This window comes from Epinephelus fuscoguttatus, linkage group LG20 (assembly GCF_011397635.1).
Source record: "Epinephelus fuscoguttatus linkage group LG20, E.fuscoguttatus.final_Chr_v1".
NCBI classification, from domain to species: Eukaryota; Metazoa; Chordata; class Actinopteri; order Perciformes; family Serranidae; genus Epinephelus; species Epinephelus fuscoguttatus.
The window spans coordinates 38,452,322-38,465,354 of NC_064771.1; the positions used below are offsets into that span (position 1 = coordinate 38,452,322).

Genomic DNA, 13,033 nt, shown 5'->3' on the forward strand with positions numbered 1-13,033 from the left:
GTCATGCGGTTTGATTTGAACACAAGAAGGAATTATGGGAGTGCTCTGAAAATGTGTGGTTTTTTTGTTGAGGAAATTTTTTTGCCAGTGTGCTTAAATTCAGTGAGTTAGAAGTCTGATTATGGGAAATGGATTTTCTCCAGAGAAATAAAGCAGTTTAAAATCCAAAATGCAGATAGTGAACTGCCGTCCTTGGACTCAAATTGAAAAATGTCACTCCATTAAGAATCCAAAAAATCTAACAAAACTATGAATTCTGTGTGTGTGTGTGTGTGTGTGTGTGTGTGTGTGTTTTAGGGCCGTCTATTACAGAACTTTTGACTTTGACATAATTCTCCACAGACAGATTTTAAAGCTCTCTAGGATATTGCGTTTGGGGTTTAGGGAATATCACAGGCTAGGTAATCTTGATTGGGGATGACAGTCCCCTTACACTGTCAACATGCTATTTTTACCCAGCTCATTGCACATTATTGCCCTCAGGCAACCCAATCCCATTTCATCTCTTATCCTTCCCCAAATTTCTCATTATTTAAACATGCATTTAAGGTTATCAGCCTCCATCTCTGCCCATCAGCACGATACTGTGGATGCATTTAACAGGTTTCTCTTTGTAGTTCAAACAGAGCTTTAACTGAAATGTCAGTGTTGTGTTTGGATGTTAATCAGTAAACCAGAGAAAGACCAGAGACTTACTGTGTTATTGTTGTGAGTCAGAATTTTAGACTCTACCTGCTCGCACTCTCGGGGCTCTAATTAAGCGATCCGTCATGCAGCCTCAAAGTGCATGTCGTAGGGGCATTTAGGGCGTATCCAACCACCTGTGCTAATTAAATGGCGCATAACCTCTGTGCAGAGTAAAGCACAGAAGGCAGGGGGGTTGTATTTAGTCCCTTAATTAGTCCTAGGTGTGTTTTGGGTGTAACATAAATTCAACCGATCACAGTGTCATCTCTCATTTCCTTTAAAAAGCAGAACCTGACACACTGCTATCTCAATGTATTCTCATCCCCACTCGTCACGTATCTCTGCATGTCAGTGCTGTTTACGTCTACGTATTAAGGCCCTGACACACCAAACCGACATCAAAGACCTAGTGGTGACGAAAGCCAACTGTTGCGTCGTCTACGTCGCCTCACGTCGCCCTGTGTCAGTTGCATTTGAACACACTACACGGACTACATCCGACGGCCAAGTAGCACGTACGTTCTGCGCCTGCGTGAGAGAGAGCGGAGTGAGAGAGTGGTACATCCTGTCAGCCGAGGGGTTTCCTATCTGTGCAGCCGAGCACCGCAGCACCTCCACGGACTATCACATCCAGACGGTCCCGGTGTTTCCTCCGCAGGCTCCACTTCACTCAGCTGCCCGATAAACCCGCTGCTTCTTCCCACTTTAACCTGAATAACAAACCAGGGCTCGGTGCTCCGGTTGGATCCAAACGGAGAGCCGGGGCTAGCTCAGAGACTAGCGGAGGCTAACTGGCTGTGCTTCCCTCCGGTCATGCTGCGGCTAACGCTCCGCTAGCCGCTCCCAGCTAGCTCCGGTTTGTTATTCAGGTTAAAGTGTGAAGAAGCAGCGGGTCTGTGGGGCAGCTGAGTGAAGTGGAGCCTGAGGAGGAAGCACCAGTTAGCCCCGGTTTCACTACAGGCAGATTCACTCGCTACAGGGGCGAGGAAATAAAACCTGAACAGCCAATCAGAGTGATCTCTCTCACCGACAAGCTCCACCGCCGATTCAACACGCTCAATCGGATGAAAAGCCGCCGACGCCAAAGTGCCAACAGTGTGGGACACACCACAAAAACTAGGGCGACAGATGCTCACCGACGGCCCGACTTTGGTCGACGGCTGACTGTCGGCTTGGTGTGTCAGGGCCTTTACACGCTAGCTATCCTCCTGCCTTTGTTGTTGATGTTAGGTTTAGGCACCAAAAGAAGGTGGTTAGAAAAAAAACATCATGGTTTGGCTCTACGTTCACACAGGAAGTGAACAGTGGCCTCTCGGGTGAAAGTCCAGGGTGTGTTGGATGGACCCATCCACCACCCTCTTGTCCGCCCTGTTGGGACTTTCCAGCTCCTTATATTGCGTTGTTACTGACAGCATTTCATCTCATTTTGGGCTTTTAGCGTTGTTGATGCGTGGGTGCTCTGATGCCAGAATCACTGACAAAGCAGCAGTAGTTGAACGGGCTGCTCTTTACGTTACCAGTTTGACAAATTGCAAAGGTGTTTTTTTTGGTGAGAGTAGCACAGTAAGAGCAGTAGTGTCACTGCAGCCAATATCAGAGGACACTGAAGCAGTGAAACTAAATCTTTTTAAACACTAATAAACACGCTAAAAATAGGCTGTAAACTCTTTTCCCATCGCCACCAGACCGGAGCTGTGTACACGGCTCTGCAGCACATGAGTATGCCTCTCTGTGTGTTTCGTTCTTTCTGGTGTGTGACGTTCAACATCATGGAAAGGCCAGAAAACAGGTTAGTAAACAGCAGAAAGCAGCATGGAGGCCTGAGGTCACTTCTTTTTTATATCTCTCACTTATTCAGTCGCTCTTCGGTGCGGGCTACTTTGGATCGATGTTTGCACGCTGCTTGGCGAGAGATGGGCGGTATTTTGTGGCGGTGCATCATTGCATCTCATCAGTGAAGATTGTGCCGCTTGTTGTGTTTCCATCAGTGCTGATCAGAACCAGATTGCAACCTTTCCCATTACAGTAAAAAGCCAGACGTTAGCGGTTGTTAGCAGGTTTTTAGTGCAGTGTAAAAGGGGCTTTAATGTGAAAGGCTAGCCAGGCTAACAGCTCCCTTAGCTCCAGGCTGACAGCTTCTCTAGCCTGGGGCTAAGTGCAGTGTGAGGAGGGCTGATAAAGCGTTTTGTAGAGATGAGGGAAGCTGCAGTTGGGCAACAATGCTCGGTCGATTTGTCACAATGAACAACCCCTCTCACAAAAAAGCTGTCATGTTAGCCATTGTTATCCTAAAGAATATTGATTTGAGCTGTTTTAACTTGGGTCCATTGTTCTTCCATCTGTGGGAAGCAAAGGGTTAATGAGCGCTGGGATGCAGACAGCACTTCAGAGGCCTGGAGCCAGGTTACCTTCAGTGCCGACAGCGTAGATTCTTGCAGTTTGGCTAAATGTTGGCTAACCTCAGAGAAGACAGACTCTAGCAAGCACTTCATTTTATTGATGCTGTGTTTCATTATTTCTGGATGTTGACAGCTTTCCTCATGCAGAGAAAAACCCACTGAAGCTTTAACTGTGTCAGCGATAGCTCTGCAAACTTCACTTTCTCCACTTTCTTTGCTCTGAAATCTGTCACTGAGAAAGGTTTCTAACGACCCGAGTCGACCCGCCTGGAGATCAGGGTCAGATCTGTCCATATAAGTGAGTGAAAAATGTTTTGTTTTGGGACGAGTGATTAACTGTCTGACACACTGGTCCGTGCTCTCAGTGCTGATCGTCTAAACCCGGTGACAGAGAGCTTTTTCTCCTCTGAAAACTGTTGTGATTTTTTTTTTTTTTTTCCATTTTTATGTATGTGTCAGCCTGTTAACATTATTAAGTGGCAGGCACCAGAACTAACTTAGTTTCATCCATGCTTTGTAATTTAAATGAAGTGAACCTCAGCTCTCAGGCTGTCAGATCCAGCAGCCTCACCTGCAGACAACTGATGATGTAAAAATAAATATCATCTTTGAAATATTTTGCTCCTTTTAACTTTAAATTGCCTCATTTGCAGTATTTCAACTCCACGGTATCCTGTTTGATGATTTCATTTCCTTCATCTTAAGAAATAATAAATGTGAAATGACAAATGTGAAATTTGTTACAGATTATTTCATGTCTGTCCCGTGAATGTGGCGAGAAATGTGTGCGATGACAGGGCGAGCCTGCATGGAGAAATATATTTTTACTCATCACTTGTCAGAGCCTTCATGCCGACCCCCGACTATTTGGGTTGCATTATCCAGCCATGTGCAGAAATGGTGTTTTCTTTTCTAAACAGAAAATGGCTCCAATCTGAGTCTTTCTGTTGATTTAAAGGAGGCGATACAGATGCCAGAATATGCCTTTTAATTGTGTCACAGCTCGTAGGAGAATCATCAATAACTGTTAATGTGAAGAACTGTCCCTGCCTTTCTCTGCCCACACCTTGTGTGCACAACACGACACAGGGACAAACTGTTTTGTGTAAAATGTTAGAAAATGCGGGTCGATCGCAGGTCATTGGTGATAAAAAGCAACCGTCTAAATGTAAGGAACGATAACAATGCTTAGGCAGAGGGTGGCAGACTGTCCTGACAGCAAACGTGTGAAAAGTCACAGCTTGTAAGACTACCTCTAACGATATCTCTCCCTATTAGCCTCAAAAGCAGAAAAGGTCACACTGCCACTATGCATCGAGCAGGAATTCACATTTTGTGCATTTCCAGGCATACGAGGCCAAAACAAGAATCACTCTCTGAACAAAAGGAAAATATGAGAAGCATCTTTTTTAACAGCGTCCCTCTGTGCTCTTTCTTCTCCTCCTCTCTGCAGATAATGTTTATAGGAAATGTCTTGCAAATGGGACGTGGGCGCTGAAGGGGAACTACTCCATGTGTAAGGCCATACTTCACGAGGAGGTAAGATGTCACAGCTTGTGGCGTTTGTGTGCATGTATACTGATTAATGAGGCTTTTCACAAAGACCCTGAAAGCATGAAACATAATCAACACGCAGCCACACAGGCGGCGAGGTCGGCAGTGGACGATGACTGCGGCAGGTTCATTTATAGTAAATATGGACTGAGGGTTCGGGTGCTCAGTGCCTGCAGCCATAAACAGGCACTAGAGGCCAAAAGATAAATACAGTGAATGCACTGTGAAATGCCCAGCAGCATCACTTAGAGGCTCCAAAAGCACAATAATTGAGTAGCATCAAAAAGCAACTGCAGCTTAAATGTCATGTTGCCTAATGTTTCAGGGGCTTGGCTGGTTTCATACGTAGGTGGGAGCCTGAAATCTGCAAATCAACCTGCAGCTATTTCTCCTCTGAACGCACAAAACCAAAGAAGGGTTTCATTTTGTAAATTCCTCAAAAGAAACGGCAGCCACAACAACTGTGATTTTTCTAAACACCCTTGTCCTCTGGCGATGAAGAGCAAGAAAACACAGCCGGCTGAAAGCAGAGCATGCTGCTGTTAAGGTCCTGCTGTGCTCCAGATTTTCATCCTTTCACATGTTGCTGTTCTGTTGTTGTTGTTGTTGTTGTTGTTTTGCATGCTCTTAGCCTCCACCTGGATGGAGTATTGTGATGTGCACATGTGGTGGTGATGAGCGCCCGTTTTAATTAGGATCCATCCAGCACAGGACAAAGCTTTCAGACAGAACACGCTGACCTAAATCAGCCTGAGACGAGTAGACATCTGAAGTACTGTATGTGAAATGTAAAATTACATGACGGAGACATGACACGGTATGTTTTGTTTTGCCTGACCTCACCATCTGCTGCAACTGAATATTAAACAGTGGAGTTTCCATAAACATTGTTACCCTGTGCTGATTTGATGAGCTGCTCTTTTTATTATAATTATTTTAGAGACAAGTGAGTCTGTCCTGCATTTAAAGGATGAAGCTGGAATCATTTGTCAGCCAGCAGTATGTGAGTACGAGTCTCTGCCCTGTCTGTGCCTTTTAGCACAATCATTAAACTAATTAAATGGTATCATTTCCATAATAACTATCAGGCAGGTTGCTGCACTTTAATTCAACATTACTGATGATAAATACAACAGTTGAAATACTTCACTTCACTGGTTGAGCTGTTGGAAGTAAATAAGAGGATTAGGCCCATGTCCTGTATTAATTTATATTGTCAACAGAAGGACTGAAGGCCGTCCCTAAATACTGTCTGACCTCTCTACCCTGACTGTGGGCTTTATAAACACTTCTCCAATATATTGTTTCATATATTTTAAAGGCTCAGTGATTTTCTAAAACAGCTGGGAGCTGTAGTTTTTATCAAACAGCAGGAAGTGCATTTGTTGGGGACTATTTTCAGTGGCGGAATAACACACAGTTGGTGCTCTAGTTAGCAGTTACAGCAGCAGGATGGTGAATGTTACGGTATAATCAGATTTAATTTGGTTTCACCTAATGTAATCGGGCTGATGTCACGTTCATGTCAAGTGAGTCAGTTTGTTTAGCGAGTCGTCTCGCGAAGGTCATTTGTTAGCGGTTGCTAAGGATGTTTAACTTTTCACAGAAGGTGAAGAAAACACGTAGATTCAAAGGATGTTGGGAGCCACTCGTAGTTGCTCTCTTACCAAGATTTAGATAAGAGGATTGATAGCACTGCTGTCTGTGTCTCAAGCTAGGAGGCAATTAGCTTAGCTTAGCATAAAGACTAAAAGCAGGAGGAATTCTGTTGTAACTGAAAAAATACACCTGCCAACGCCTCTGAAGTTCCCTGTCAACACATTGCATCTTGTTTATTTCATCTGCACAAAAACAGCGATATAAAATGGACACGTTAGCTCGCTGTTTACCCCTGCTACAATTCTTAAAAAAAATAAGCTCCCCCTCATAGGTCGAGCTGCTTAACACACAAACATGAGAGCGATATCAAGGACGTTCACAGGCCGTGTCCACCAAAGCATTTTTTTCCCTGAGGTTAGGGTCTTTTTTAAATTCTCTACAAGGGGAGCGCTGCAAATTTACATTGCTTCAAGTGTCAGCTGCACGATGAGGCGCTAAACTTTGGCTCAAACACTGCACTCGTCTGTTTTTACACAGCCGTCCAGTTACAGTGGAGCAGGGACAAATACCACAAAGACCAACCGTCACATCTTACATGCTGAACAACAGTGACAACAGTGGAGGGGAAATATGTTCATATACTGGTGACTATACCTGAGGCTCCCAACTGATGGGTCGCAGGTCCTCTCTGAATGAACTGCAAGTGACTCACAAACGTGTCAGATTTGTAGAAAACACACTTTATTTTGAAGCACAGTGAAAATCCAGCACAGAGCTCTTGTTGTCAAGTGCTGTTTCCTGCTGTAGAGTGAGCGACTAATGAGCAGCCACTCCACAGAGACAGTAAACCAGCTTGACGACACGTTCAAATGCAAGTATGACACTAGCTCCTTTTACACTGCCAGATTTTCGGCGAATCTTGGGCCGTTTAGAGCCAGATTGGCGAGTCGATCCGAGGTGATCAATTTTCCGCCTCGTAGGGTAGACATATTGGTGGAACCCTTTTAGTTTAAACAACGAGGTGGCCTTCTGCAACGGGAGGAGCTGTTGATGACTTGTGGGAGGAGCTGTTGATGACTTGTGGGAGGAGCTGTTGATGACTTGTGGGAGGAGCTGTTGATGACTTGTAGGAGGGGCTGTTGATGACTTGTGGGAAGAGCTGTTGATGACTTGTGGGAGGAGCTGTTGATGACTTGTGGGAGGAGCTGTTGATGACTTGTAGGAGGGGCTGTTGATGACTTGTAGGAGGGGCTGTTGATGACTTGTGGGAAGAGCTGTTGATGACTTGTGGGAGGAGCTGTTGATGACTTGTGGGAGGAGCTGTTGATGACTTGTGGGAGGAGCTGTTGATGACTTGTGGGAGGAGCTGTTGATGACTTGTGGGAGGGGCTGTTGATGACTTGTGGGAGGAGCTGTTGATGACTTGTGGGAGGAGCTGTTGATGACTTGTGGGAGGCGCTGTTGATGACTTGTGGGAGGTGCTGTTGATGACTTGTGGGAGGAGCTGTTGATGACTTGTGGGAGGAGCTGTTGATGACTTGTGGGAGGAGCTGTTGATGACTTGTGGGAGGAGCTGTTGATGACTTGTGGGAGGAGCTGTTGATGACTTGTAGGAGGGGCTGTTGATGACTTGTAGGAGGAGCTGTTGATGACTTGTGGGAGGAGCTGTTGATGACTTGTGGGAGGGGCTGTTGATGACTTGTAGGAGGAGCTGTTGATGACTTGTGGGAGGAGCTGTTGATGACTTGTGGGAGGAGCTGTTGATGACTTGTGGGAGGAGCTGTTGATGACTTGTAGGAGGAGCTGTTGATGACTTGTGGGAGGAGCTGTTGATGACTTGTGGGAGGAGCTGTTGATGACTTGTGGGAGGAGCTGTTGATGACTTGTAGGAGGGGCTGTTGATGACTTGTAGGAGGGGCTGTTGATGACTTGTGGGAGGAGCTGTTGATGACTTGTGGGAGGGGCTGTTGATGACTTGTGGGAGGAGCTGTTGATGACGCTGCACGTGCGAGCCACTGGCGGTGGATAAACAGGAAACAGCTGATAGCAGGAATTAGCGAGCAGCTAGTAGCAAGAGGGAAACACAAACCGGACAGACACTGTAAAGATGAGCAACTGGGGAGACAAGGAATTGCGCGCCCTCCTTGTCCTCGCAAACGAAGAGGCCATTAACCGTCAGATGACGGGGACGGTGAAGGACGGGCCGACTTACGAGAGAATCACCGAAGGACTGACCAGCCGCGGCTTCCCTCCCACGTCACTGTTTACGTCACACGCTGAGCTACACGTTTTGTTACTTGCTCACGCCCCCCATTGCCCCGAAAAAGGCGCATTCTGTATAAACAAAAGTAGGTAGGCGGCATTTTGCTGCACTCCCCGATTTTGTTTTTATACTGCCAATGCTGAAAAAAGACTGATTGGGCTTTCCTGCAAATTTGCACAACTCCTGTTTAAAAAGGGCTTCTGATATATTTCACTGTGTGGACCTTGAACTAATGATGAAGGAGAAACCTGGACCTCGTGGCTGGACCAGTTGAGAACCACTGGGCTATATGTTTGTATGTTCCCTCTCATGACCCTACTCAGACTGGCAGGTCTGTCCTCTCTCCTCGCGTGCTTCAGTCTTCCCTTCATCCAGAACAAGCACTCTACCTTGCACCGACATTATTACTTCTGGGATATTCTGTTTCATAGCAACCAGACGCAAGCAGAGCGTCTCAGCTGGAGAACTGCTGCGCCTCCAAAGCACTCTTAAGCGCTTCCAGCTGGGTGTTTCCTGAGGAGCGTCTGTTGTCCTCAGCTGGGAAAAGACCCTTTGGCGGACACGGTGCCACAGGCATGTTTCCTAAAATGTCAAGCTTTTCATGTCAGAGTTATCTCTGCAGTGTGTCGTACAAAAACCAGATAAAGCTTTATTTTTGAAGCACCATTTTTGTTTGTTTGTTTTATTTGTCTCCCATATTTAATTCCAGATACAAAACTCAGATTGCATGGATCGTTTGGTTTCATCAGGCTCTGGATCCACAGACTTGTTGGTTTAAGTCTCTTCGTGGGATTTGTTAACAATAAAAGAGATATAATTAATCTCTGAAGGATTTAGTCTGACGTGTGACGGCATGTTAAACCTGTCAGGTGTGGAGCACCTTGATGTCGAGTGGTTTCAGTGCACGCCATGGGGTGTGATTCTAGCACTGGGACTTGTGTTACATGCCGTATGTCTCTCTGTTTCCAGTTTACTCTGTCATCTGTCAAATGCCAAAAAAAAAAAAGGAACCAACTACAAAAAGCTGCCAGTTAGGTCACCAGACGCGGTGCAGTTGTAGTCATTTGTACTTTATAGATCTGTGAGCATGTTGTGGAATGAGAGCCTTCATTTAGTGTTTTCTGAGAGACTCTGATGTCGGATCGATCGCCAGCAGAAGATGGATATAGACTGTCTGACCTTTTAAAAATGTGTGTTTGATTTTTTTTCCTTTTTGTGGCCATGAAATAAATCACCAGGTAACAGCGGTGGCGTGATTGACATCAGGGGGGAGGAGGAGGGGGAGTTGAAGTAGTTTCTCTTTAAAGTTCAGCCTGTATTGAACCGGATATGCAGCGGCCCCACTGGGAGGAGAGAGTGCGTGGATCAAAGGCTTATTGGAAAGTTTATTTGTGGGGAAAAAGAATACTTTTCTCCTTTTGGGACTCACTGGAGGTTATTTTCTCAAATATACGATAAGTACCTTTGTTGTTTCTTTCAGGAGGAGAATGAGTCAGGTTTGAGTTTGACTCTCGTGGCCCACACATTTTCACACAGACCTGAGGCTAGTGGTGGGTGGGTCCTATATTATCCTCTTGTCATCCACCCCCTCCTCTCCGAGCTCTGAAGCCTCCTGTGTGCTTGATTTATATCCTGATGTGTTGGCCAGTCCTGCACAAGTCCGTGTCTGTTAAAGGACTGATTCACATCTTTTTATCAGGTCTGTGTTACTGCACACATCCTCGTATGGACACTGAGTGATTACTCTTTCAATGTGTCGTCACTAATCATTGTAATCACTCCTTCTGTCACACTAACCTTGAAATGATCCCTTTATATTGTGACTGCGCTGTAAGACATGGACGGCAACATCTACATCCTTTGTTTGGTGGAAAGAAGCATTTCACTGCAGCAGAGGGAAATGTTCAGGGACAATACACATATATGTAACTCCCAGGATGAAAACATGCCCGTGTGATTTATCCAACTCTAGACTGCTGAAGCCTCATATTAGCTTTAGAAACCATGAGCTGTGCGTCAGTGCTTTTAAAACAAACCACTTTGTTTGCTTTGATTTGATTTCTTTTGTCAGGTTCCTCCGAAATTTGCATCACAATGTTTCATGGCCAAAACAAAGCACAACATGTAGCCTGACAGCAAAACAAAACACAACAAACATATACAGTTTATTACATCCAGTGGAGGAGGAAGGAGTCCGATCCTTAGTACTTTTACCATGCGGTGAAAATACTCCATTACAAGTAAATATCCTCAGACTTAAGTTAAAGTATGTAAATACTAGTTCATACCCACTGAGTGCACAGTTGCCCAAGTACAGTTTCACATGGTGTGTGTTTGGGACACAGGTCATAGGAAATTGCAGATTAAATAGTCAACTGAACCCATTAAGAAGAGCAATGTATTCAGACAGAGTGTTTGTGAATCTGATAGTACGATTGCTTTATTGAAAGTACAGTAGTACCATTGCCAATAGTGGGATAGTTAGTGGGCTAAAACTGTACATTAGTAGTTGAGGTAGCACGTTGAAAGGCAGATAGTTAAAGTGTCTATATGTTGTATTGACTTCAAAGTCAGGCACACGGGTAGTTCACATGGGAAAGGTGCAGCTAGCCCTTGTTGCAGCAGCATACCATACCATGACTTAGTCATACCAAACATTAGAAACAACACCAACATTGGTCCACAGGGGGAGCCACAGCGATCGGTCGCATTTTAGCCATTTTGAAGCATTTTTCTGTTGTTATAGCGCCACCCAGTTGCCAATTAGAGTTAAATTTCTCCAGTCACCTTGAGGCGTCCTGTTCTACATATCTACCAAGTTTAGTAAAAATCCATATGGCGGTTAGGCCTAGATAAGAAATGAGCTCTCTAGCGCCCCCATTTTGTTTGATGGGGTCAATAATGGAGGGGTCCCCTCAGATTATGTGTGGTCATATGCCTACAAAGTTGCGTGGTGATGGGTGAAACCCTTGAGATGTTCTACACCTTTATGTGATGAGCCACGCCCTCCGCAATATTCATTGCCTTATAGAAGCTCAGTTTTAGGAAGTTTTCCAACTTTTGCCAAGAGGGAACTTTAGATATTGCTCCCTAGATTATGTTCACCCAGTTTCATGCAGATCGCTCAAACTTCCTAGGAAGAGATCCATTTGAAGTGTTTTTCAAAAAATTCAAAATGGTGGAAAATCTATATAAGCGGAAGTTATGGGTTCTTGAGGCAAATGTGTTCCTCATGAGGAGAGGCATCTCTGTGCAAAGTTTCATGTCTCTACCACATACGGGGCATGAGATATGCCCATTCAAAGTTTGACATTTCAATGGGTTGCTATAGCGCCCCCCTTTGGCCAATTGATGTAATATTGCTTCATTGGCATCCTCCCATGACCCTCTACCACTGTGCCAAATTTCACATGGATTGACCAAGTCAGTGAGGAGAAAAACGTGGAACACACACACACACAGTTTTCATCATTATATAGTGAGATAATCAGGAAAATGCTGTGAAACTATTTAAAGTAACAGTACTCAGTGTTTATAAAGTGTATGTAATGATAGACAGCATAATGTGTTTGTATGCTTTACTGTTTAAACAGGAGCTCATGTTTTACTGTTTTATATGAGGCCACACCTGATGATTATATTCACACTGGATTAATCTGCTGGTCATTTTTTTAAATGAATCGATTTAACGATTGTGTCGTTAGGCAACACAGAAGTCAGAAATGCTGTCACAATTCTTCAGAGCAGAAATGTTAGATTTTCTCAGGCCGACAGTACAAAGCCCCAAATGATTCTGTTTGCTGTACATTAAAATGAAGAGAAGCTGCACATTGACACCTTTTAGAGGCTGAAGGCAGAAACCATTTCAGGCACACACTGGTTGGTAGTTCAATGTTTTAAAATGCGTCATATTTGAAAGAGTTTTGGATGTAAAATCTAATTTGTGCCTCATTGAAGTTTAAAGCATCATGAAATGGGACGACTCAAACAAAGCACTGATGTTTCAAATATGTTCTTAAGTACAGTACTTATACCTCTCCAACTGCTTGTTGAAGTGGTCGTGTTCTGTGCTAAACAGAGGAAACATTCTTTAATAAAAACGAATATGAATGACTGAGCAAAATAAAAAATAAAAACAAACAGACATGCTGGAAAAGGAGCAGGAAGAAGTGTACACTTACATAAGCCTGTCCCCTCTCAGTGTTCATGCCTCCTTTAAAATGTAAATTATCAACAGACTTATTAACAACCATTGATGACGATAAATAAACAAAAGATTTAGATATTAAATATACAAAGATCATCTCAGCCAAGGCCTGATGAATAAATAAACCAACCCATCAGCATCGCCCCTCTTCGTCTGCATACCTCCGAAAAAACTCTCTGTACATTTTCTTTTTTTAAGTTCTTTATAGTCGTGCTTCCCTTTAACTCCTCATCTAACCCTCTCCATAAGTCCTCCCCACACACTCAAATACACACACTTTTCAAAGTTATATGAACATTATGTTTTTTTAGATTTTATTTTCCC

At 44.3% G+C, this 13,033-nt stretch overlaps 1 protein-coding gene across 2 annotated transcripts in view; it reads left to right on the plus strand.

Annotated features, from left to right (window-relative positions):
* Window positions 1-13,033, plus strand: part of LOC125880668 (corticotropin-releasing factor receptor 1-like) — a 99,674-nt gene that overhangs the window by 43,708 nt on the left and 42,933 nt on the right. For both annotated transcript variants that reach the window (XM_049563354.1, XM_049563355.1), the window contains one exon: window positions 4,540-4,625. In XM_049563354.1, the coding sequence (XP_049419311.1) occupies window positions 4,540-4,625 (86 nt within the window). The remainder of the gene's footprint in view (window positions 1-4,539; window positions 4,626-13,033) is intronic.